At 50.1% G+C, this 23,637-nt stretch overlaps 1 protein-coding gene across 2 annotated transcripts in view; it reads left to right on the top strand.

Annotated features, from left to right (window-relative positions):
• The window catches only part of ZNF423 (zinc finger protein 423), a 345,848-nt gene that overhangs the window by 92,032 nt on the left and 230,179 nt on the right, over positions 1-23,637 (top strand). For both annotated transcript variants that reach the window (NM_001101893.1, XM_059876574.1), the window contains 1 exon segment: positions 14,918-15,118. In NM_001101893.1, coding sequence (NP_001095363.1) covers positions 14,918-15,118 — 201 coding nt within the window.

The following is a 23,637-nucleotide window of genomic DNA, read 5'->3' as shown; positions in this document are numbered from 1 at the left end:
ATCCATTTGGCACATGTGGTTGTTACTGTGTACCTAATATGTGCCAGACACTAATTGCTGGGGATTCTGCAGTGAACAAAACAGAAATTCCTGCTCCTGTACCAAGTCGTGGGGTACCATTTATTTTCTCAAGCCAGAAACTCCCTTCTCTCCTCCCTCTCCACCCCTGTCACATTGGATGAAGGGGGCGGAGCCCAGGGATGAGGTAGAATCTGGGGACCTGAGGACTAGCCCTGGCTCTGCCACCAATTTACCACGTGGCCTTGGAACAGTACCTTGAGTCTTAAATTCAAAAAACCTGGGCTTTCCTGTCCTTTCTCTGAAGGCTTCTCCATCTAAAATTCAGTGCTTCCTTGTGACTCCCCAATTCATTCACCATCTCCTCTTTTAAACATTTTTAGTGGCTCAATGATAGTTTTTTCTATCATGAAATAGTTCAGATACATAAAAGAGAATAATGACCACTCAAGTACCCTTCAGCAAGAGAAACAGAGCTCCGTTCATCCAGTGAAGCCCCCAGTCATCTTTCTCTTTCTCCCCACAGGGCCTGGCATTTATCATTTCTGTATTTGTCTTTCTTCTTGAAAAACATATGGATGGTATATCGATACTATTGCTATATATGTTTTAGATGTTCTGTAAATGTTCTATAGATATTCTAAAATGTTGTATTTTATCGTATCACCACAGTTTATCTTTTGCAACTTGTGTTCTATCTCTGTCTCTGTTATGTTTGGGAGATTAATCCTTGTTCATATGTGTAGCTCTGTTTTATTGGTTTTAATTGCTGCATGGTGTCCACTCTGCGAATGTACCACTGTTTATCTATTCATCTCTTATTCATGGAAATGTAGATGTGGTCTGATTGTGTGTGTGTGTGTGTGGCTATTACAAAGAATTCTGGGGTGGATATTCTCACAGTTAACTCTCAGGTACAGTTTTCTAGCAGGTAAAACCTTGATGTGAAATGACTGGGTCACGGGGCATGTCTCAAACACCATTTGCTCCCTCTCTCCATCTCTCAGCTCTGCTTGCCCCCATTCTAACACTGCAGGTAACTGCTCTCCCAGTGGTTCCAGAAAATGTCTTGAACTGTGTCTCAGTAGCCCCACTTGGGTCACACGTCCATCCTTGGATGGAGCTTGGAGGCGAGACCAGCCCCAAGTGAGCCTCAGAGTGGGAGTTAGGGAGGGTTGGCCCCATGGAAGATCAGGGTGCTATGGCTGGGGGCAGGAGAGCTAACTGTCGGCACTGCCCAGGGTAGCTTGGCCCCATGGTGTTAGGGGAAGGTAGTTCCTTTGCCTTTTGCCCTGAGTTTTCTTAGAAAGCACCTGTCTCTTTGGCAGCGACAGTGGGCAAGCAGATTGAAGAAGCCTCGGTTTGTATTTCACACTTTGATTTCTGAGCACAGCCCAGGGCAGTGATCTTCAGTGTTTCCTTTTTAAAGATGGGGAAGCTGAGATTCCAGGGTCTCAGCAATCCCCCGAGGTGTCTGTGGGACCCAGCAAACTGGGAAGACACTCTGCTCTCCTCCCCATTCTTTATCCCCACACTCAGAGGTCAGGTGGCTCCTTCAGTGGCTCCAGACTCAGTCTCGCCATTTCACAGGTGGGAGAACCAGGCCCTGAACAGGACGGGGGTAAGGCTTCAGCTTCTTTGTTTCTAGTCACTCAGTTAATATGCTGAACACAGTGTTGATGCAGGATGGTGTTACAGATGGGGAAACTGAGGCTCAGAGAAGGGAGGTGACTGGACTGGCCCAGGGTCATGCCAAGAGTTGGGCGTAAAGCCCAAACAACAGTGTAGGCTCCTCCTTGGTCCTCTCCAATGCTGCATCCATGAGCCCTCCTTACTTCTCCACCCCAGAGGGATCTGCGTTCGCCACCCAGACCCCAGTTGTAAATTCAGTGGTGGGAGGAGGTACTCCACTGGGTGTCCTCAGCTTCATCCCTGTGGACTCCCCACAGAGAGTCCTTTCCTGCCTTCGATGCAAATTCTTACACTTTCCTGATAATATTCTGGGCTCTTCTTAACGTGAGGGGGTCAGCTGCGAGGCATCTCGGCAATTTATAATTCTTGAGAATTCTGTTTGGTGACATGAGTTAGCATTTAACAGACACCCTGCCACCTCCTCTCTCCCTATTGTGACAGGCTCCTGGCAGAATCCTTTTGAGACTCAGGGTAATTGCACCACGCTGGGTCTGGGAAGACCACGTTGCGCTTGAGTGCGTCTCAAAAAACGTCTCCACAATAGACAGTCAGGTACGCGTTTGCTTGGCTTCAAGGTAATGATTTAAACTTAATTTGACCCTTGATGAGGGAGCCCAAGCTTCTGGTCGGGCGCAGCCTTTCAGTGTGGGCTTGCCTGCCATGCCTTCAATGGTTACACAAATAATTCCTTCATAACAAGTGCCTTTCAGAGGATGTCTGCTGCTGACAGCTAATATAGAATTATTGCCCCTGAATGCATTTCTGTAATTACTTCCCAGAGATCTGTCTTTGTGTTAGAAGACATTTCACACTTTAGTAACATAAGTGTTTGGGGAGAGTACGAGCAATAATTATGAATAGTCTTTCCGTGAAAATAAACCTAAAAAAATTATAAAAGCAAATGCTAAAATTGGTTAGAGTCAGGGAGGAATTTCATTTGAATTTGACTCATGGATATTTATTCCAAGTATAATAACCCTTCCTGTATGGAAACCTTTTTTTTTTTTTTTTTAAACAAAAGCAGTCATGATACAGAGATCCCACTTTCTAATTTTTGAGCAATACTGAAACCAGCAACCTGATTAAAAGTGACAAGTTGCTTGAGACTGAATAAAGAAGCGTAATCGTGGAGCGCTGATAGGAGACGTTTGTGGTAATGGAAAATGAAATGATTCACAGTGTGATCAATAAAAAATTAGCAGCATTTAATAAAAGGTTTCTGCCTCATGTTGACTAAAGAACATCGCGAGCAGTTTGAAATCCGAGTTAAGTGACGGTTTGAGGATGAGCCGGGGGTGGTGGCCGTGCGGAGTGTGGGTGTGCGTGCGCATATAGATCACGCGGATATTGGCCATCCGAGGAGGCCACCGGGCCCCTGGGGTGGGTCTGGAAGTTTCCTTTGCGCTGCCCACTTGACCTTTGATCTGTGGCTAATCCTCTCCAGGTCTGCGCTCCTCCTGGGCTCCATGCAGCCCTTGCTCTGATTGGCGGGTGTAGATCCGGCCCACTCGCCGCTTAAATCCATCCCCTGGGAGGGGGCTCCCGCCTGAGGGATGGCGGGGCTTTCTCTGAGGTCCCTCCAATGCTCTGTGTAGGCTGTTGGCTTTGTCCTGTCAGCTGAGCACAGGTTTAGATTTCTGGAGGCTTCCGGGATGCCTCAGAGTCCACTTGTGGGACTGGGCACCCTCCCGGAGGCTGGAGGGAAGCGGGCAGAAAGCAGGCGGGCTAGCGCGGGCAGATGCAGTGAAGTGGAGTGAAGGGTCTTGCAGGGGGCGGGGCATCCGCGCTCCGGCGCGGGGTGGGGGCGCTCTGTGGAAGCCGCTTTTGGGGAGCTGGCTGTGGCCCGCCCTGGCCCCCGCTTCTCCCTCAGCAGCCACAACGCGGTGAAACAACTCCATCAGACATGCTCCCTTCTCTCCAGACGCCACTTCAGTGTTCCCCGGGACGCACCACACACCAGGCCGTCTCCATGCCCCGCCGACCGCTAATTTTTAAAGGCTCTGCACAGCTTCTCCGCTGTGGCTGGAGGCTCCTGGGCTCCTGGCCTCCCAGGCCCTGGGTGCGGGAGGCGGCTGGACCGGGAGACCCTGGGCTGGAGGGTTCCGGCAGCGGCTCCTGAGGACCAAGGGCAGCGAGTCCTTCCTACTCCGAGAGCCCTGGGCCGGCTTTCTGTCTTTGTTCCCACTGTCTCCAGTTTGCCCAGAGATGTCCAGACCCATGGCTGGACCTTTAAGTGTTAGGGTGGGAAGGGCCGTTTCAAACTGCTGGGCTCATAGACATTTATTGAGCACCTGTTGTGTTCCAGGCTCTATACTGAGGGCTCGGTGGGGGAAGGGAGCCGGATGAGCAAAACCGATGCTGATCCTGCCTGCACGGAGCCGGCTCACTGGCACTCGGACAGTGGGATGTTCTCTGAGAGAAGGACCAGGGCTGCTGTGGTAAGAGCGAGAAAAAGGGGTGCCTGGCGAGCACCCAGAACGCCATGTGGGGCCAACCCTGTGGGGTGAAGATTCCTTGGGCTGAGCCATGGGCAGCGAAGAGGAGTTGTGAGGGTGGACTTTTGCCCACTTCTTGCTCAGTGGTACCCCAGGGTCTACAGCAGAGGAGGGCTTCCTTGGTGTGGAGGTGACCCTTGGCATTCTGCCCTCGGGCCTGCCCCTGGTCCAGCAAGGAGTCACTAAGGTGCCCTGCTTTAAAAGCAGCTGCTCCATGGCCCATGCCTTCATGGGCAGATGGAGCCATGAGGCCAGAGAGGGTGGGACCTGCCGGTGTCCCGAGCGACCCTGGCATGGGCTGGGGGCTGTGGCTTTCATCTGCACTGTTTGCGTTTGCCTTTGGCCCTGAGCCACTCTTACTCAGCCCTGCCTGGGGGTATGCTTTGGTCCCCGGCCCCCTTCTCCACCCCCACAGGGCTCCTCTTTCTGCCATGGCCCTCCGGGGGTGATTTGCGCCCCAGCATCCTCACCCTGAGTGCTGCTCCTGGACCAGGGGCAATTAGGAGCGCCAGGCCTCAGTGCTGGCCACAGATTAGCTGGATTTATCGAGCTCCCCATGCCACCCCATGGCTGCCCTCCACTGCCTACCTCTGGTTCGCTTCTCCATCTTCTCCTCCCCAGCGGCCGTCGGAGACAAAACATGACAGCAAGGAGAGGGCAGTGTGGTCACAGCCTCAGGAGGTCACAAGGCGGTAACAGCGTACAATTTTCATGGTTCCAGGGTGGCTTTGTCCGACTGTTCTTCATTACTGCATGCGGCGAGATCAGTTTTATTAAGATTGTGAGGCTCGGAGGAGCGACACTGTTCAGGACTGACTAGAAAAATATAATTTTTTTTTTTTCCTTTTTGGTGGGGGTGTTTGTTTCTCTCCCCTCCTCCTGCTTTCCCTCCCTCCCATCCATCATCTTTTCTTTCCTCTTCTTCGTTACCCATCGTAGCTGGGAGCCGGGCGCGGAGAAAGCTGCCATCTCTCTCTGCCTTTATGGCTTGAGCTAGGCACTTGGGAGGGGAGAATCATGCTTTTGTTCAGCAGGATGTGCCCACACATGGCAAGGTGCTCGTAACCCAATGTCAGCCTCAGCAGCATGAGCAACTTCGCTTTGTTCTTTGGTGCATCTACAGTGCCTGGAGCAGTGGCTAGCACATAGGAGGTGCTCAGAAGAATGTTCGTTGACTGACTGAGATGTGGAGAATTTGTGTCTGATAATGGCTCCAGTCTGGGGGGACCTTATTGCTCACCGCGGCTTGGGTGGCAGAGACCTGGGGCAAGGTCACCAGAATGACAGTCCTCAGAGGAAGCTTTTCCAATCAGAACTTCAGGGAGTGATATCTTCTTCATTTTTAGGCAAGGAAACCAAAGTCTAGAAGTATAAGCAACCAGAATCATGCAGGGAGGAACTTGAACCCAGCCCTAAATCTCCAAAGAAAGGGACACTTTGATTATTGCACAGCTAAACTTCCTGTCTGGGTAAGGGGCCCCAGAGACTCTTGCTGGGTGTGTCCCACGGCAAAGACCCCCCACCGCCCCCACCCAGGTTACCTCCAGCCCTGCAAGGCCTATTGTTTCATCCACACCTGATTTCTTAAAATTTGAAGTCAACATTCAAAAGTCCAGAAACGTCACAAAAAATACGGATTTCTTAATTGTTTTTCTTTTAAAAAAGAACAAATAATGTCTGTACTGAGCCTCACTTTTCTGTATGGTGATTTTGTCGATAATTTGAGCAGGGACCACCTCCTTGGGTGGGTGTATAGTCTCCCCGTAGACTCCCTCAGCCCATTCTACTCGTTTGTGTAAAGGTGGGGGCCTTGGAGTTGTGCGCTTAGGCCCACTCATAATCTGAGTGACAGAGTGAGCTGTCTGAGCCATCTGAGCCTTGGTTTTGCCCTCTTTAAAAAAGGTCTAATGTTATATCTCCCTTATGGGGACATGGGTCAAGGGGTGAAGGATGCAAATTAATCGGAAGGCCTGGTCTGACAAAAGTGAGTGCTATTACATTTTGCCATCAAACTTTGGCCTTGGCTTCTAGAATTCCTGTCCACTAGAGAGACGTTCTCTGGAAGGTTCTTGTCATTTTCCTGGTCAACTGTGGGCCTGTGGAGAGGGGGGCCCTGTACCCAATCTGGCATCATCAGCCAGGATGGACCATTCTGGCAAGGCTTGTGTGGTGCAGCCTCAGGTTCAGTGTCTGACTGACCGTGGCTTTGAAAGCCCATCCGCAGAGCCATCAACACTGAGAAGGGAGTGATAGGCACTCCCCCCGAACCCCTAAGACAGCCTGTGGAAGTTGCTTCCTTATTTAAGAAGTGGAACTTGGACAGCAAATTATGTGTTAAAATATTTGCCTACAGCTCTGCTGTCAAGGGGACCCTTTAGGCTGAGTGTTAAATGTTACCCTGCTGCCTGCACTGCAAATATTCTAAACCTGAAGATAAATAGTGGCTGCCTTGTGGAATTTGGGGCCAGCAGCGGATGCACAAGCAGAGTGTCTAATTGCGGTTGGCAGGCTCCTTGCCCAGCCCCGGCCCAGTTCCTCCATTTCTTCGTCCCACCCGCCCAGGCGTGCGTGAGAAAGTGTTCACGGAGACGTGTCCTCTACAAGCCGGGCCCGAGCGCCGAGCTGAGGTTCAGCCAGGGGTTTGACCTCTTGCCCAGGTTCCGAAAGTGCTTCCTCCCACGCTGGCCCTCAGGAAACATGCTGCTGGGGAAACTGTTTGTAGGAAACATAACGGGCTGTTAGGATGGAGCCTGTGTTTGCTATTAAAGGAAAATGTTGCTCCAGGATAAACACTTTGGAAGTGGTAGACACCTGCCTGGACTGTGAAGTCTGTCTGGAGGCTCCTGAACGGCGTACAGGGGGAGAGCGCAGGACAAGCGGGCGTGTGAATTGTAAACACGTACACATTGCCTGCCCCTGGGGCAGACCCTCGGCAGAGGTCACGCTGTTTCCTGGAGGAGGTGGGCTTGTCATTTACTCAGGGTCACACAGCGTGGAGAGGGGGAGCCTGGACTCAAGGCCAGGACTTTCCTCTCCTGGTGCAGTGGATTCTTTTGGACATTTTTGTGTCTTCCATGGGGCATGTACCCTGACATTCTCCACCCTCAGGAGTCTGTGAGGTCTCCTTCCAGAGTCTCGTGTGGCATGGTGTCTCCACCCTCCTGTCTGAGCAGTGATGCTGCCTGTGTTTGAATGATGACAGCAAAATAAGACAGTAACTGTGGCTACTGTTTTCACAAGCTTCCTTGTGAGCCGGGTGCCAGGCTTTGTATATACTATCTCGTTAAAACAGTAACGTTATTAAAATTTTTCTCAGAGGGCAAGTGACTTATCCAAGGTCTCCCAGCTATGAAATGATGCCTGTGGATTTGAACCCAGAAATGCTGGCTCCAAAGTCTGGAATTCTTTCTGTTGTTTTTCTATCATCCCATCAGGCCCTGGAACATGACTCCAGCTCTCTGCTGCTCGTGTGTGTCGTTGCTTCATAACCATCTTTCTGCAGGAACAGCATGGTTGCCTCTGCCCTGCTGATTCCTCTGCACTTGTGCTCCTGGTGCTCCCTGTGCAGTTGGGTTTTCTCGTCAAGCCCTGGACATGCCTAGAATTCACTGTCTGCTGATTTCCACAGAGATGGGTGGTGTGGTCTCCTGTCCAAGTCTGATTCGGGTAGGAGATGGGGAGGCTGGCCTCCAGGGATGACTCTCCGCCTCCCACTGTCATGGGGCACCATCCTGGCCCTCACACCCCTCTTTGCCCCTCCCTGGCACCCTTGTCTTGCAGTTTTGCCCACATCTTCCTCTGCCCATCTGCTCCTGCTCCAGCCTCCCCTGAGCTCCTCAGAACCCTGCAGGGCTCTTGGCTTACCTGTATCTGTGTGTAGCTGTAGGCGCAAGTCTTCTCAAATCAATGGCCGTTCGTTCATCTCCATCTTGTGAAGCAGGAGAGGACCGTGTCCATCACGATCAGGCTTATTGACACGTAGGGACTCAGCCTTGGATGGGACAAGTGACAGAGTCAGAGTCACTCATGGGCTGAAGTGGGTGGTCCTAGAGTCAAGACTGGAACCTGGGGTGCTGAGTGACCCCAGCCCAGGCTGCAGCTCTTAACCACCTATACCTCCCCTCGGGCATTCCATTTCTTCACTGGGCACTCTTTCACCCACCTCATGTTGATTAACTATCTTTTCTGTGCCAGGCATTATATGGCTTTCAGGCCACTGAGATGAAAGAGACTGTATGTTGTTGCAAATACATGTTTGTTATGCCTGACCCACAGTAGCTGCCTAATCAACGTGTCTCAGGTGGATGAAGGAGAGCAGAGATGAACGGGTGTGATTCCCTTGTTTTCTGTATCCTGGGCATGTGGGGGCTGCTCGTGGCCCTCCGCCTCCATTGGGTGGGTCCTCAGCCCTGGGACCCCTGAGGCGGGACCCTCAGTGGCCCCTGGTTGGCTTTCAGGGTGCCCAGGACCCTTGATGGCGGGTTGTTCCCCGCAGTCGGTCCCAGGAAGGAGAAGAGGCAGCGTTGTTGCTGAGGTTCTTTCTGACTCTCATGCTGGCGGGGACTGGGGCCAGAGGGAAGAGACCCTCATGGGTGTTCTCAGGCTGAGCCTCTCTCGGCTGGCCCTGGGGAGCGCTGAGGCCCTGACAGTCCTGACTCATGAGCTCGAGAAGCCTGGCTGAGAAGGTAGGAAAAGTCCTGTTCCCAGACCTGGCAGCCTGTGGGCAGCCTGGCCCCCTGGGGCCTCTCCCCTTTCCCTTTTTCTGGCAGGGGACTCAGCCAGCTGTCCCCTGCTCAGCGCTTTCGCAGGCAGTCTCTTTTTCACCCTCCCATGTAGTGGTTAAGAGTCAAGATTATAGGCAGAAGACCTGAGTTCGAGTCCAGGCTCTGCTCTTCCCAGTGTACGTGATTGTGTGTGGTCCTGAGCCTTGGCTTCCCCCTCTGGAGAGGGGAGATATCAACTATATCTCCCCCATAGGCTTACTGTGATGATGGGATGGGAGGATTCAAAGGTAGAAGGTACCTGAGGTGACCACCATCACTCAGGGTGCCAGGGGAGGCAGCACCTGGCTTGGGTGGGGAAATGCACTATTCTCTCATCATAGGCAGCAAAGATGGAGTGTTTTGTTACTGCCGCTCTTTGCTCATAGAAGGTTCCCCAAGCCCATATCTTGGACTCAGGGACTGGTGTGGTGTAGAGGGATTAGCCTGTGTAGGTGTACCATCTTCCTCTTGCTTTGAAGAAGTTGGCAGAACAGATTGGTCCCATCATATGTTAGGTTGAACCATTTGAGATTGCCAATATTTGGCATTTTTGACCCACAAAGATGGCAACTTCATATGATTGAACTCAATACTTACCACACAATAAACAGCCCTGTAACCACTTCCTCTTCCCTTGCTTCTATCTGTATTGACATTCAGAGTCTTGTTTCTTTGAAATCCATTCATTCATTCACCATTTACTGAGTGCCTACTATGTGTCTGTACTAGGAGCTGGGGAGATAGTACCTAGCGAAACAGACAGAGCTCCTGCCCTCATGAGCTTATGGGGACGTGTTGCAGCTATCAATGGCTATGTCACAAGGTACCCCCAAACTCAATGACCTAAAGCAACAGTTATTACTGCACACAGTTCTGTGGGTGACTGGGCTTGGCTGGTGCTTTCACTTCGTACAGTTGTTATATGATTGTAGTCATGTGGCTCTTGGGGCTGCTGCCTTCTGAAGGCTTGTCTGGGCTAGGTGTCCAAGATGCTTCATTCCCGGGACTGGCAGTGGGTGCTGGCAGCCTGGAGCACCCACCCTTTCTTCATGAGGCTTTGGCTTCTCATAGTAGGTTAGCTGGGTTCTCAGGAGACCCAGGGGAGGCTGCATTCTAGTTTCTGTGGCATTCTAGCATTTGGAGGAGCCACCAAGGCCAGCTGGGCCAGAGGGGAATTGTGGAGGGGACGTCAATCCTGCTTCTTCTTTTTTAACTTTTATTTATTTATTTATTTTCGGCTGTGCTAAATGCTGCATGGACTTTTCTCTAGTTGCGGCGAGTGGGGGCTAGTCTCTAGTTGAGGTGCATGGGCTTCTGGTTGCGGTGGCTTCTCTTGTTGCGGAACATGGGCTCTAGGGCACGTGGGCTTTGGTAATCGTGACTCCTGGGCTCTAGAGTACAGGCTCAGTAGTTGCGGTGCACGGGCTTAGTTGCTCCGCGGCATGTGGGGTCTTCCCGAATCAGGGATTGAACCCGTGTCTCCTGCCTTGGCAGGTGGATTCTTGCCCACTGAGTCACCAGGGAAACCCTGGGTCCCTCTTTTTGATGGGAGAGGGCAAGGTCTTCCTCCGTAGTAGCACATGGGATGGGAGTTGTTGCTGCCGTCCAGGACAAGTGCAGCTGCCATGGGAGGCGGAGAGTGAAAAATCAGCCTGTGAGAGAAGTTGGAGCTAAGTGTGCTGACAGGGAAGGAAAGGGGACCTTGGGGAATGGATGATGGGGATCTGAGTGGCCTTGATACTCAGGCCTGTGGGGAGTGAGGTGGGTAAAGAGTTACAGCGGAGCAGGAGTGTGGAGCCCTTGCCTAAATACACTTGAAGTTAAGGGATGGAACAAAGCTATGTGGCTGTTGAAACCATTGGAAACAACCAGAACCTTTGCTGGGCCTTGGGGGCCGCGAACAGGACCCTGCAGGTGACTCTGGAGGGTAGGACGGTTCCTTGACACTGAGACTCACTTTTCCACTGAGGCTCTGCTGGGGGGAGACCATGTAGTGGAGTGGTTAAGAATCAGGCACAGCTGGAGAAGACTCTTGAGAGTCTCTTGGATAGCACGGAGATCAAGCCAACCCTGAATATTCACTGGAAGGACTGATGCTGAAGCTGAAACTCCAATAGTTTGGCGACCTGATGTGAAGAACTGACTTATTGGAAGGTCCATGGTGTCGCAAAGAGTTGAACGTGACATAGTGACTGAACAACAACAATAACAGCTGTCTTTGAAATCTGCCCCTGTGGCCTTGGTGAAGCATCATCATCTCCCAGAGTCCCAGTTTCGTCAGCTGGAAGATGGGGCTGTGATGGTGCCCAGTTCATAGGGCACCAGGTCGGCTGGTAATGCTCGCTGCTGTGGGTGGACCCCTGGGCAGAAAGTTGGTGGTGTGTGCACAAGAAAACACCCCGCTTGTGAGCTAGCCGAGGTGCAGTGTGTGCCCGGCAGGTCGGGAACTCTGGCAATGGAGGGAAAGGCGGCCTGCATGGTGCCGATTCTGTTTTCTGTCCCAAGCTCATGGCCCTGGGAGAGGGCCCTGTTGGAAACTGTGTAGTTTAGGCCTTCCTTGGCTGTCCCCTAGAGAACTTGGGTGAGGCTGCAGGGAAAGGCCCAGCGGCCCATTTTTGGGAAGTCCTTCTCAGCTCCGGGTGGGGATGGGCAGAGAAATGAGCTGTACTGACCTTGCTTTGGGGGCCCTGGGGGTTGCAGGGACCTGGGGTCAACTATAGTTTAGGCTCAAGGTTTCCACGATGGAAACCCGAGGCAGCCCTTGGGGTGGGGGATTGGGAGGGCTGATGGCGGCTGCTGGGCCCTGCGTCCCCTGTGAGCTCTCAGTGAGGACCCTCAGGGGCCTCTGGCTGGATGAGGGAGGGACATGGGCCAGCAGGGCTGCCCCCGAGGAGCCAGGGCCGGGTCAGGGGAACAGGGCAGGTCCGCTCCTGATGGCCCCAGGGGCTCTCTGAGCAGCTGCTGAGGGTGGGCCTGGAAAGAAGAGACCCAGAGTGTGCCCCAGGGGCACTGGCAGCCTCAGCACTCTCGTCTCCTGGCCTTGGGCGTCTGGGGTCCAGGCCTGGAGAAGGGCGCGTGACACCACGTCAGAACTTGTAGGTTCAGTCTCTTATGTGGCTCTGGGTGGCCTCTCAGAGCCTCAGTTTTCTGAGGAAAGCTGGAAAAATAACACCATTTTTCCCGATTATGAGGCTCAGAGGCTGGGTCACACGAGATTGCCTTACAGAGTAAACCTTCGAGCAGGATGGAGGGCTTCCTGCTCTCAAGGTCTTGATTCTGTTGACGCAGCAGAGGGGCCCCCGGGGACTGGGTCTCCAGGGAAGTCCTGCTTCTAACAGTTCTTCAGGCTGTGTATGAGGTCCCCATGTCGCTCACCTCCCGTCTCCTGTCCCTTCCCATGCAGCCACCTTGCCTTCCCATTTAGGACACAGCGGCGGGGAGGTGACAGTTCCTTAAAACAGATTTATACTCTTGGATGACTTTATGGGTTTTTGCCTTATAAAAACCCACGAGTTGACATTCTGATTTATCTGCTCCTGAGTCAACAGGATGTACCAGATTTAAAGAGATCAAATGCATTGTAATGTTTGTGGTTCCAGTTGTGGATTAGATGAGCTATTATGGAAAGTGCTGCCAAGTAAATATGGCAAAAAAAATATAACAAGGGGATAATTTAAATATGTCTATTAAACTGTGTGTTAAGTAAAGTAGCACCGGCATGCTGCTGAATGTAACTTATTATCTGGAGACTTGGTGTAGTAGATAAAGTGGGAATTATGGTTCTTTTTTTCCCCCTTCAGAACATTTTTTTCTGTTAAAGGAAGAGACTGTAAACTAGGAATTTCAGAGATGGGCGCTTGACTGTGTAACCATGGCTGTGTGATGACTTATAATATTGAAGGCTCCAAATGATATTTCTCATTTCTTTGCTTTCTATTTCTTGCCGTCGCCGCAGCAGCAGATCAGATTTCCTGAGATAAATATGCTGCCTGGCTTTTAATGGGATTTCTGTATTGCCGGGAGTTGGCGTGTTCTAATAATAAAAGAACCTAAAAATTGTACATCCCTTAATTGGTAAGAAGAGAGATGTTTTGATGGGCCACAAATGGAAACATTGATTTTTACTGCCTCCGCGCAGCTCCAAGCGGTGTGTCACGCCACGTTCCCCGCCACGGAAGGCGGCAGCTGGCTCTCCAATGAGCTGATTTGTGTTTGTAGGTTCTCGATGTCGGGTGCTTGGAAGTGCGCGTTCTGTGTGGACAGGAGAAACGGAGCCCTTATAACATTATCTATTTCTAAATTGAAATATTTGTAGGACTGTGGCTTCCACCTCAAATCGAATGCATTTTTGCTTTGTTCCTCCTTCTTCCTTTGGCGACCAATCCTTGGGGGTTTAAAGGCTGTGTGCCGAAGGCTTTTCTGTAACTGTGATGTTATGGGCAATATACACACACACTCATGCACACACACATACATGCACATACACATACACACACCTCTGCATATGAGTGTATGTTTGCATCAATATCTTTACATGTAGTAGAGATTTCTCTCTCTAGTTTAAATAAGCTCTAGTTTCTGCACAGGTTGATCTGTTTCCCAGAACAGACTGTGGGAAGAGATGACAGGCACTTGGATTTTTGGTTCCAAGTCTCTGTATTTTAATGGGCAATTTTAATCCACTGACATTTATTGGGATGACTGATATATTTCGTATGTAATATTTGCCATGGATTTTTTTGCACTTCAGTTTACAAGTTCATGTTGGGCCCTGTTTATCTCTCAGATCGAGTCTGCTCTGTGGGGAAGTGCATGGGGCAGGAGTCAGGATGTCAAGGTCAACATCTGTCGGGGGCTAGGGATGTTACAGCCCCCTGGCTGGAGGCCAGGTGTCTTACCTGTGAAAGGGGAATAACAAAGCTGTCCCTCTCTGCAGGGAGGGGCGGTGGCAGAGTGGAGCCAGGTGATCACTTGAGCCCTCTTTAGCTCTGGGATGTGTAAGACTGAAATGGGGCTACATGTGTGTATTTGTTACTTTGAAAATGCACAGAATGCTATGCAAAGCCAAAGCATTGTTATCATGATCATTAATCATGAGTTCAGTTTTCTGTACAGTTTATCTACTGGTTTGCATGGTGCTAAGCATAGAATCAGAGAAGGCAATGGCAAGCCACTCCAGTACTCTTGCCTAGAAAATCCCATGGATGGAGGAGCCTGGTGGGCTGCCGTCTATGGGGTCACACAGAGTCGGACATGACTGAAGTGACTTAGCAGTAGCAGCAGCAGTAGGAAGCATAGAATTGGTATTTTATTTTAAAGAAGTTGGTCAAATGATTCCAAGGCTGGTTCTCACTCTCTAGGCTGATACTGGGGTGCAAGTGAGGGCTCAGGTGCCTTTTAAGCAGCAATTTGACTGTCCTTGGTCCTGCAAACACATGCACTTCTTTGATTCCAGAATCAGGACATCTTTACAAAGAACTGAGCCAGCCTCTCACCACATTGACAGGCATGTTGTGTGGAGGGTTAGTCTGGCTAAGAGATCTCTCAGCTCTAAACCACAGGGCTTTCGGGGAAACTTAAAGCTTGTACATTAGGAATAGCTGATCAAAACACTGGAGAGGTGTGTGAGAGAATTGAGTTTTTAGGAGACAAAATGCTAAGGCATTTTCACCTCCCTGATGGGTCACGACCCCCAGTATCCACGCACAGAGGGAAGATGACAGGAAATCCCTCTGGAAGATTTGCACCAAGAATTAAATAAGCTAGCTGAGAATTATGGCACCACATGCTACAAAAACCCATATATTAATATACTGAGAGGTGTCAAGGATAATGGACCCTGGGAGGTAGAGTAATTAAATGTATCTTCATAAATGCGGGGCGATTTCTTTTACAATGCTTTCCCCAGACCCCGTCAGCTGACATGGACTGTATTCTTCCTGTTGGCAGGAGGCCTAGAAGGAGAGCCGGAGTGTGATCGAAAAACCAGCCGTGTGCTGGAAGACAGGAACAGCGTGACAAGTCAAGAGGAGAGGAATGAGGACGATGAAGACGTGGAGGATGAGTCAATTTACACCTGCGATCACTGTCAGCAGGACTTTGAGTCTCTGGCAGAGCTGACGGACCATCGGGCCCACCGCTGTCCTGGAGGTAATGTTAAATAGCACTGGGATTCTGACAGGTGGTTATACGGGTAATTGGACATAGCAACAGCTTGAAGCCTCAAGTGAGATTAAAGAATTAATAATGTAATTTTACAGTTAATGTCATTTTATTGTGGTGTCTTGGGTACCCTCTTCAATAAAATTAAAAATAAAAGCAACAGCTTTGCGACAAGCAGGAGTTAGGTGGAGGAACCCTGTCCTTGCTCCCCGAAACTGCCGTCTGTGGCCCGTGACCCATAAGTGGGTGGGTCTGCACCCTGGATTTCTGGAAGGCCTTTTGGAAACCCAGCAATTAAGAGGTTATTAGTGCAAAGTTAAGCAGCTTAAGTGTGGAAAGCTGCGTGAAGGAGTGAACTCTGAGGCAGGGCTAACGATGGGATGAGGAGAATTTCAGAAGCCAAGAAGTACGCCTGCAGAAAGGGACCCAGTTCTGCCTCTGCACTTGGCCTCTGCTTCCCTGGGTAGGAGAAGGGTGGCTGGGAGCAGTTTTTGCTAGGCCTGACGATGGCCCTGTGTTCTGTTACCAGCTGCCTCAGAGAAGGTGGACAAGGCCACAGTTTCTAGGAGCGATTTAAGACTTCACGAGTCAAGTGTGTCCGTGTGTCTGGGATATATGGGGTGTGAGGGGTAGGGGAATGGGGACATGTGTATTCCCTGGAGTGTCGCAGCCATGCTATCCCATTAGGGTTGACATCGTTCCAGACTTTGAGCAAGGAGGTCAGAGCATCCGTATTCCTTACATAGCTATCCTGAGACACTTCCTTGTATTGTGACTGTTGATGCAGCCCCTGGGGTGCCAGTTTGTGGAAATAGGACCTAAATCTCCAACCAATACTCAAAGGAGGCCCTGACGTCTGTTTGGGGAGGGAAATTTGCTGGTAGGAGATAGGCTGGGACTCAAAGTCTTATTTCCTCTACCTGTGAGGCTGTCTTGGAAGTTTGATAGCCAAGTGTTTGGGGAACTTTGCTATGACTTTTCCTCTAGTGACATCTGTACCCACACAGCCCTGGATGAGCCAAGTCCTCATTCTCAACCTCTAAAGGGAATTGATATCAAAAACAATGGACCCAGAAAGACTCAAAGTTTTGAACTGTTTGGGAATCAGCAAACCAAACCCCAGTCATTTTGGAATTTGTTAATATTCCCGTCATTGGCAGAGGAGATGGCCAACTTAGATGCTCAGAAGGGATTTATGCGGTTGGCTTTTCCAGTCGTCTTATTTCCTGGGGGGAAATATTGAGGGAGACAGAAAGGTGATTACTTAACCCGGGTCACATAGCAGTTTGGTGATGGAATCAGGACCTCCTCAGCCTTGTGGGCTACAGACTCTCATTCTCCTTGAGAAAACAGTCGATGCTGGTGTAGTTCTTGATTAGCTACAAACTGAAGTGAAATCTTAACTATAAGAGAGTGAACTATTGGTGCATATTTTAAAAACAGTCAATCGATCTTCTACTTAAAAGCTGTTCTCTTTATGTCCTATCACACTGCTCCTGTGCTGTTGTTAAAGCAGGGCTTCTCAGTTCCACTGTGGAGTGATGCTTTGATGGGTGTCTGTAGCTCTTGGAATGAGGTGCCATTCCTGGCACTACAGCTCTTCAGCATCAAGGAGATTCTTTCGTCCGTTACCACCCTTTTGAGAATGGTGGTGCTTCTAGGTGGAGAAGGGAGATTGGGAGGCTTTGGGGCTCTGCGTGGTAGTCTGTATTGGAAATTTTAAATGGTAGCTATCTGTCCTTTGGTCCTGGGCAGGACTGTCTTCCCAGTGGCAGCCTCTTTTCTTCACAGCCTCAGACTTTGGCTGAAATCACGGCAGCCCCATTTGCAGGGTCTCCAGCCATCTTTATCGATGCATCTTTATCCACCAGCTCCTCTGCCTGCTTCCTGGCAGGACCCCACTAACGACCTCCACTGGGACATGGGAACCAGGAATACCCCCAAACCCTGGAGCATTGGACAGGAGTCAGAGATTCCTTGAAAGAGTACAGGAAACAACCTCGCCTAATAGCATCCCTGAGAAATTCATTACCACCCAGTAAAGGCATGACCCAGCCTGGGCAAGTCCCCCGAACATGGAAGAGAGATGTGAGGAGTTATTTCCCCCAGTTCTTAGGACTACTCAGGGACAGGATACACTATTGGGAACTGTGTGCATATTATTCAAAACAGGGCTTCCCTGATAGCTCAGTTCGTAAAGAATCTGCCTGCAGTGCAGGAGACCTTGGTTCGATTCCTGGGTCAGGAAGATCCCCTGGAGAAAGAATAGGCTACCCAGTCTCGTATTCTTGGGCTTCCCTGGTGGCTCTGCTTGCAAAGAATCCACCTGCAGTGCGGGAGACCCGGGTTCGATCCCTGGGTTAGGAAGATCCCCTGGAGAAGGGAAAGGCTACCCACTCCAGTATTCTGGCCTGGAGAATTGCATGGACTGTATAGTCTATGGGGTCACAAGGAGTTGGACACGACTGAGCGACTTTCACTTTAACTTATTCAAAACAGGTCCCTACCTAGGACGCCTCCAAACATCCTTAGATTGTGTGGTGGTTTTCAAACTGTGGCCTCAGAGGTGTCTCTGGGGCTGTCTGACTGAGGGGCTCTGAAACCCACTCCAGACAGAGCTATTACCTTAAAAAGTTTGTTTTATACATTGAATTAGTTTAACATCTTCAAAAATTGGCTTCTGCTTTAAAACTTTGAAACTAGTACAAAAATGCAACAGCAGGCCCTCCTAGGCCAGCCTCAGGGGTCTCTGCTGGACGCTCATCCTTGGTCACCTGGTTGCAGTACTAGGGACAGTGCAGGTGGGCATCGCTGCCCCGTGGAGCAGACTCTGGAGGGAAAGGTGGACACTTTTCAGCCCAACGAAGACGGTTTCAGACAAGGATTTCAGAGAGGACCCTGCTCTGTGAGGCCCGGCGGGCTCTGGGTGCTCCGCAGACGCTTCTGAGGGAACAGATGAGTCTTGTTTTGAGAAAGGGTGGAGCTTCCCTGCTGTTGAGGATCTGGGGCCTGAGGGCAGTGCACCTGTCCATTGGAATCCAGCTTTGGGTGTGAACAAGAAGCTTTCCTGCAGAGGGCTGTCTGTCCTCCTGGAATGCTGAGGCAGCACAACCCTCCGCAGCCAGGGTGCCTGGAAAGCCCAGCCCAGGGGGCAATGTTTGTGGGGTTCATCTTGAGTGTGGCCCTTTCTATTATTATTATTAATTTTTTACTGAAGTATAGTTGATTTACAATGTTGTGTTAATTACTGCTCTACAGCAAAGTGACTCAGTTATACCTATATGTGCATTCTTTTCCAGTATGGTTTACCATGGGATATTGAGTATAAGTTCCCTATACTGTCAAGTAGGACCTTATTGTTTATGTATTCTGTATGCACGAGTTTGCATCTGCTAATCCCAAACTCCCAATCCATCCGTCTCTTGGCTCCTACCTTGGCAACCGTGAATCTCTTCCCTAGGCCCATGATTCTGTTTCTCTTTCATGGAAGGTTCGTTTCTGTCATGTTTTAGGTTCCTCGAATGTGGTCCTTCTTTGAACTGCTCTGGCAGAGTGAGCTCTGGGCTCTTGCTATGGCAGTTGGGCGTGGGGGCACGGCCTTGTTCCATCAGACTCCGGGAGAGTGGTGTGAGGTCTGGACAGTTTCTGGGGTGGGGATGCTCCTCATGGAAGGGGAGCCTCCTACCAGAATGGTGGTGATGGCATTCACCAGGAAGCTCCCAGATCCTCCACCCCGGAGCCAGAACCGTCTACACCGAGGAACCCTGGCTTCCAGGGGCTTCCTTGTTCCTCAGCAGAAGAGGCAGTGCTGGGTCCAGGAGGGGTTGCTGAACCGTGGACTTCCAGAACCGAAGGCAACTCCATTGAGACCTGTTTGTATTTCTCTCTCCTTCTTTCTCGCTCTCCCTCTCCCTGCTTTGTGTCTGCAGAGAAACCGACTTTTAAACACACACGCCAACAGACATTGCATCTTTAGGACACCAAGTGAAACAAGCAAAGATCCGGTCCTCTCTGCCGATGCTCCCACGCCCAACAGCTGTCTGAATTCTCTTTGTTCCCCTCTAGTCCCTGCCCACAGGATAACAAATGTTTACATGCTTGGAGTTGTGGGCACTTACCACCTTATATTTGGCATTTGTTACTGAACATTTTCTGAACGGATTCCCAATTTGCCATGTCGTCTTCTGCATTATCCTTTCTGGGGAGCCCTTCTTGTGAAACTGGGTTGCTGGTACTGGGTCCATATACTGTAAAAATGTAGACCAGTGTGCCAGTAGGTGAGGATTTTTGCAGCAGAGTAGATAGAGGCTGACTCAATTTGTGATGGACTTGACTGTTACTGATGGAGTATCCTTTGTGGGCTCCGAGTGGGGAAACAGCTGGAGTGTTGGGTGGCCGTCTGAACTGATGATAGAAAGTCCCCATTAATTTCGGTCCCACCACAGCGAATAACATGGGGAACAGGGAGTAAGCTGAAGTTTACGTTATGCCATTTCTACAGTGTTGACCAAGCATGTCTGGGCCCTATAAATGGTTGAAGGGCGGTGATTTCCATCATTTTTTAGGAACCAGGAGGATATCAAGTGCCTTAGAAAGTATCTCTAAGAACTTCCTGGGGCACCATGGAAGCAGGCATGAGGGGTTTGATTTATCCTGGGGGCTGATTCCAGTTTTTTATATGCTCATTGAAGCAGGTCACCCACGGACCTTCAGTCTGGATTCAGGTGGAACGTTTCACTGCTTCCTGACAGAGAAACTATCCCGATACTCTGTGACTCAGACTAACCGCTCATCAGTCCAAATTAATTAGGTTGACTGCCCAACCTAATTGGGCATCTGGGTGCTGGATCAACACGGTGCAGTGCTTTAGATCCGCCTTCTCCAACCGTGTCAGGAGTAGGGCTGTGCTGTGTGTCCGTCTCAGGACAGGTGGGTCCCCAGGACTAGAGCACCCAGTGGCTTTTGCGGCTTGCCAGAGGCTCCTCTGGCATCATTTGGGGTTTCATTATAGGTGGGGAGTGGTGGATGGAGTCTCTCTAGAAACTGAGGCTTTTTGCTCTGGGCTCCAGGCACTTGCTCCACAGAACAGAAATTGCCTTTTAGGACCAGGTGGACGCCTTGAAATACATGGGGTTTCTGCTGCTCTCTGGGAGCTCTCAGGGGCTTCAGTCCTGACACTCTTCATATATTGAGCACCTGTCACATGTCAGGCCCTGTGGGACTCACCCTGGAATGTGGCCCCTAGATCTCCCGCCACCTGCTCTCTCTGCAGCCCCTGCCCCATTCAGCCCCCAGCACTCACCAGATTCTAGAATTATTCTGATTCTTTTCGAGGTGTTTCCCTCCCATCTCCCCCGCTACTGTCAGGCTTCGTGAAGACAAGAGTCATATCTGTTTGATTCCCTCTTATGTCCTAGCCTGGTGCCTGGTCCACAGTGGTGCTTAATAGATGCTTGCTGAATGCAGGGCCTATCTCACCTCATCCTCACAACAGTTCCTGCAGGGAGGTCTTGTTTTTCATCGTTCCTCCCCACTGTACCCATTGGACGACTGAGGCTCGAAGTTAGGGGGATCTTGCTCAAAGTTACAGAGCTGAGCTAAGATTTGATGTCTGAACACTTTGTGGTGGGAACACAGACAGTGAACAGTTCCTAACTGAACTCCAGACGACACAGCCTTTTTGAACGCTCAACTTCAGAAAAAATTAGAGAGGGGAATTTGTTCAAATAGCAACAGCAAAAAATGTGCTCCCTGTGGGTTAATTTCACTGCTCCCTGCCCCTACCCTCAGCTACCCCCCTTTCCTGGGGATTGGGACCAAGGAGTGTTTCCTCAGCCCTTTTGGAAAGGCAGACCCTCCCTTTCTGGCAAAGGTGAAATGCTGCTGTGTAAAAAGCCGGGTGGAAAGTTAATTACACCCTGGTTTGTTCAGCTGTGGCCAGAGTGACCTGTGGGCCCTAATTACAGGACTGGGGCTGCGTGGAGGCTGGCCACCTTTGCCAGCCTCGTTCCTGTCCACCGGCTGGCCAGAGCTTGCCTTTGTGTGCCGGCTCAGGCCCTTTCTTGCTCCAACAGCATGCGTGGGGCCCCTCCCTGCCTTAGTGCTCGCGGCACCCCTTGCACTGGTTCCATTTGGGCAAAACGGAGTGGGCGCAGGCCAGCCGCTGGGCGATGCAGTGCCAAGTACACAGGTGCAGGGCGCGGGTTTCTTCTGCCCGTGGGGGTGTGCACAGCGCCTCGGTGTCAGCCGGCATCACGCAGAGCAAAAGGCCTGGGGCCTGGAGCACAAAGAATACCCCCACCTGAAGAGCTTTCCTGCACGCGAACAGCATCCGGTCACAAAACACAGAGCAAGAAAGAGTCCGGTTTACGCTAGCCACAGAATGTATAGGGCCAGGAACGAACCCACAGGGCATCTCATTCAAGTGTTCGGAGCGAGCAAACAGAATCAGCGACTGGGGGACACAGAAGAGTCTTAATTAAGTGAAAAGGCAGACCTTGTTCTTGAATGGAAGGATTTGATATCATAAATACATCAATTTCTGTGAAATTAGTCTATTAATGTTAGCCAGTGAAAGTAACAAAAAGCTTTGTTTAGACATGGACAAGCTGATTCTAAAGTTCATGAGGTGGAACTTGCCTGGCGGTCCAGTCATTAAGACATCGTACTTCCACTGCAGGGGACACAGGTTTGATCCCTGGTCCAGGAACTAAGATCCTGCATGTCGTGCGGTCAAAAAATAGAAAAACAAATGGGCATGCAAGGATAGGAAAGACAGTTTTGACAAAGAGGCCTAACAGGAGGGGCTGGTAACTAGATATGATTTTAAAACATGTTCTGAAGCGGTAGGATTCTAAGTAGTGTGGGACAGACCAGAGGAATGAAAAAAAGACCAAGAATGGACCCGAGTCGAGCTGGAGATAAGGTGCATGAGAAAGGTGTTATTGCACGTCAGCAGAGGAAGATGGATTGGCCAGTCAGTGGGGTTGGGAGGGCATGGTGGCCATCCTGAAAAAGGACATTGGATCCCTCCTGCATCCTAACGCCAAAACAAATCCCAAATGGATCAGAAATCTAAACAGGAAAAGAAAACTTAAAAACACTGAAAGAAAACATGAGTTTTTTTTAAAAAAAAGATTGTCAGAATGGGGAAGCCTTTTCTAAATATAACCCTAAACCCAAAAGCCATAAAACAAAGGACAGAAATGTTTGACTACACAAAAATAAAACACTTCTGCATTGCCAAAACTGCAATAAATCAAAGATATATATCACAGGCAAAAGATATTTTCCTTAATGTGTGAGGTGCTCCTACCAACACTAAGAAAATACCCAATAAATCAACCGCAAAGGGGGCAAGGGCCAGTCTACCCAAAGCCAGCACCCACTCAGACTGGTTGGCGACACACTGCTCATTAGGTATTTTGAGTATCTCCCACGTGCCCAGAACAGAAATGGAACCAGAGAAAGAAAGTTGAATGGGATCTTAAACAGTCAGAAGATTCAGAACTACCTTTATAGTAAGAAAACTGTACATTTAAATCACAGGAAAATACCACTCTTAACCCATCCGATTGGCAAAGACCAAAGTGTTTGCCAGCCCATCACGCTAGTGTGTCCTTGATGCCCAGGCTTGGGCCCTGTTCTCTCTGTCCCCAGGGTTGCCTTGGCCTCTGGCTAGACCACATAGTAGGTGCTCAGTAAATGTTTGAGCTTGTCCTCAAGGAGGCTACAGCCCCCTTGAGGTAAGATGTAGACGGTACAGGTTTCATGAAGGAAGGATTCTGAGGTATCAGATAGCAAAAATAAAGGTTCCAGGAAGCGTGCTGGGACGTAGTAGGTCTTCAGCTAATATGTCATCAGAAGGGGGAGTTAGAGAAGGAAGAGATGATTTATTCATTCAGCAAATATTTATTGAGCATATATTGTAGTTGTTCAGTCACTTAGTCATGTCTGACTCTTTGTGACCCCATGGACTGCAGCACACCAGGCTTCCCTGTCCATCACCATCTCCTGGAGTTTGCTTAAACTCATGTCCATCAAGTCAGTGATGCCATCCAACCATCTCATCCTCTGTCTCCCCATTCTCCTGCCCTCAATCTTTCCTAGCATCAGAGTCTTTTCCAATGAGTCAGCTCTTTGCATCAGGTGACCAAAGTATTGGAGCTTCAGCTTCAGAATCAGTCCTTCCAGTGAATATTCAGGGTTGATCTCCTTTAGGAGTGACTGGTTTGCTCTCCTTGCAGTCCAAGGGACTCTCAAGAGTCTTCTCCAGCACCACAGTTTGAAAGCATCAATTCTTTGGTGCTCAACTTTCTTTATGGTCCAACTCTCAAATCTGTACATGACTACTGGAAAAACCACAGTTTTGACTGTATGGACCCCTGTCAACAAAGTGATGTCTCTGCTTTCTAATGCGCTGTCTAGGTTTGTCACAGCTTTTTTTCCCAAGGAGTAAGCGTCTTTTAATTTCATGGCTGCAGTCACCATCTGCAGTGATTTTGGAG

Source organism: Bos taurus, chromosome 18, assembly GCF_002263795.3.
Source record: "Bos taurus isolate L1 Dominette 01449 registration number 42190680 breed Hereford chromosome 18, ARS-UCD2.0, whole genome shotgun sequence".
NCBI classification, from domain to species: Eukaryota; Metazoa; Chordata; class Mammalia; order Artiodactyla; family Bovidae; genus Bos; species Bos taurus.
Note: the sequence above shows the minus strand (reverse complement) of the source record. Positions and strands in the feature narration are given on the sequence as shown.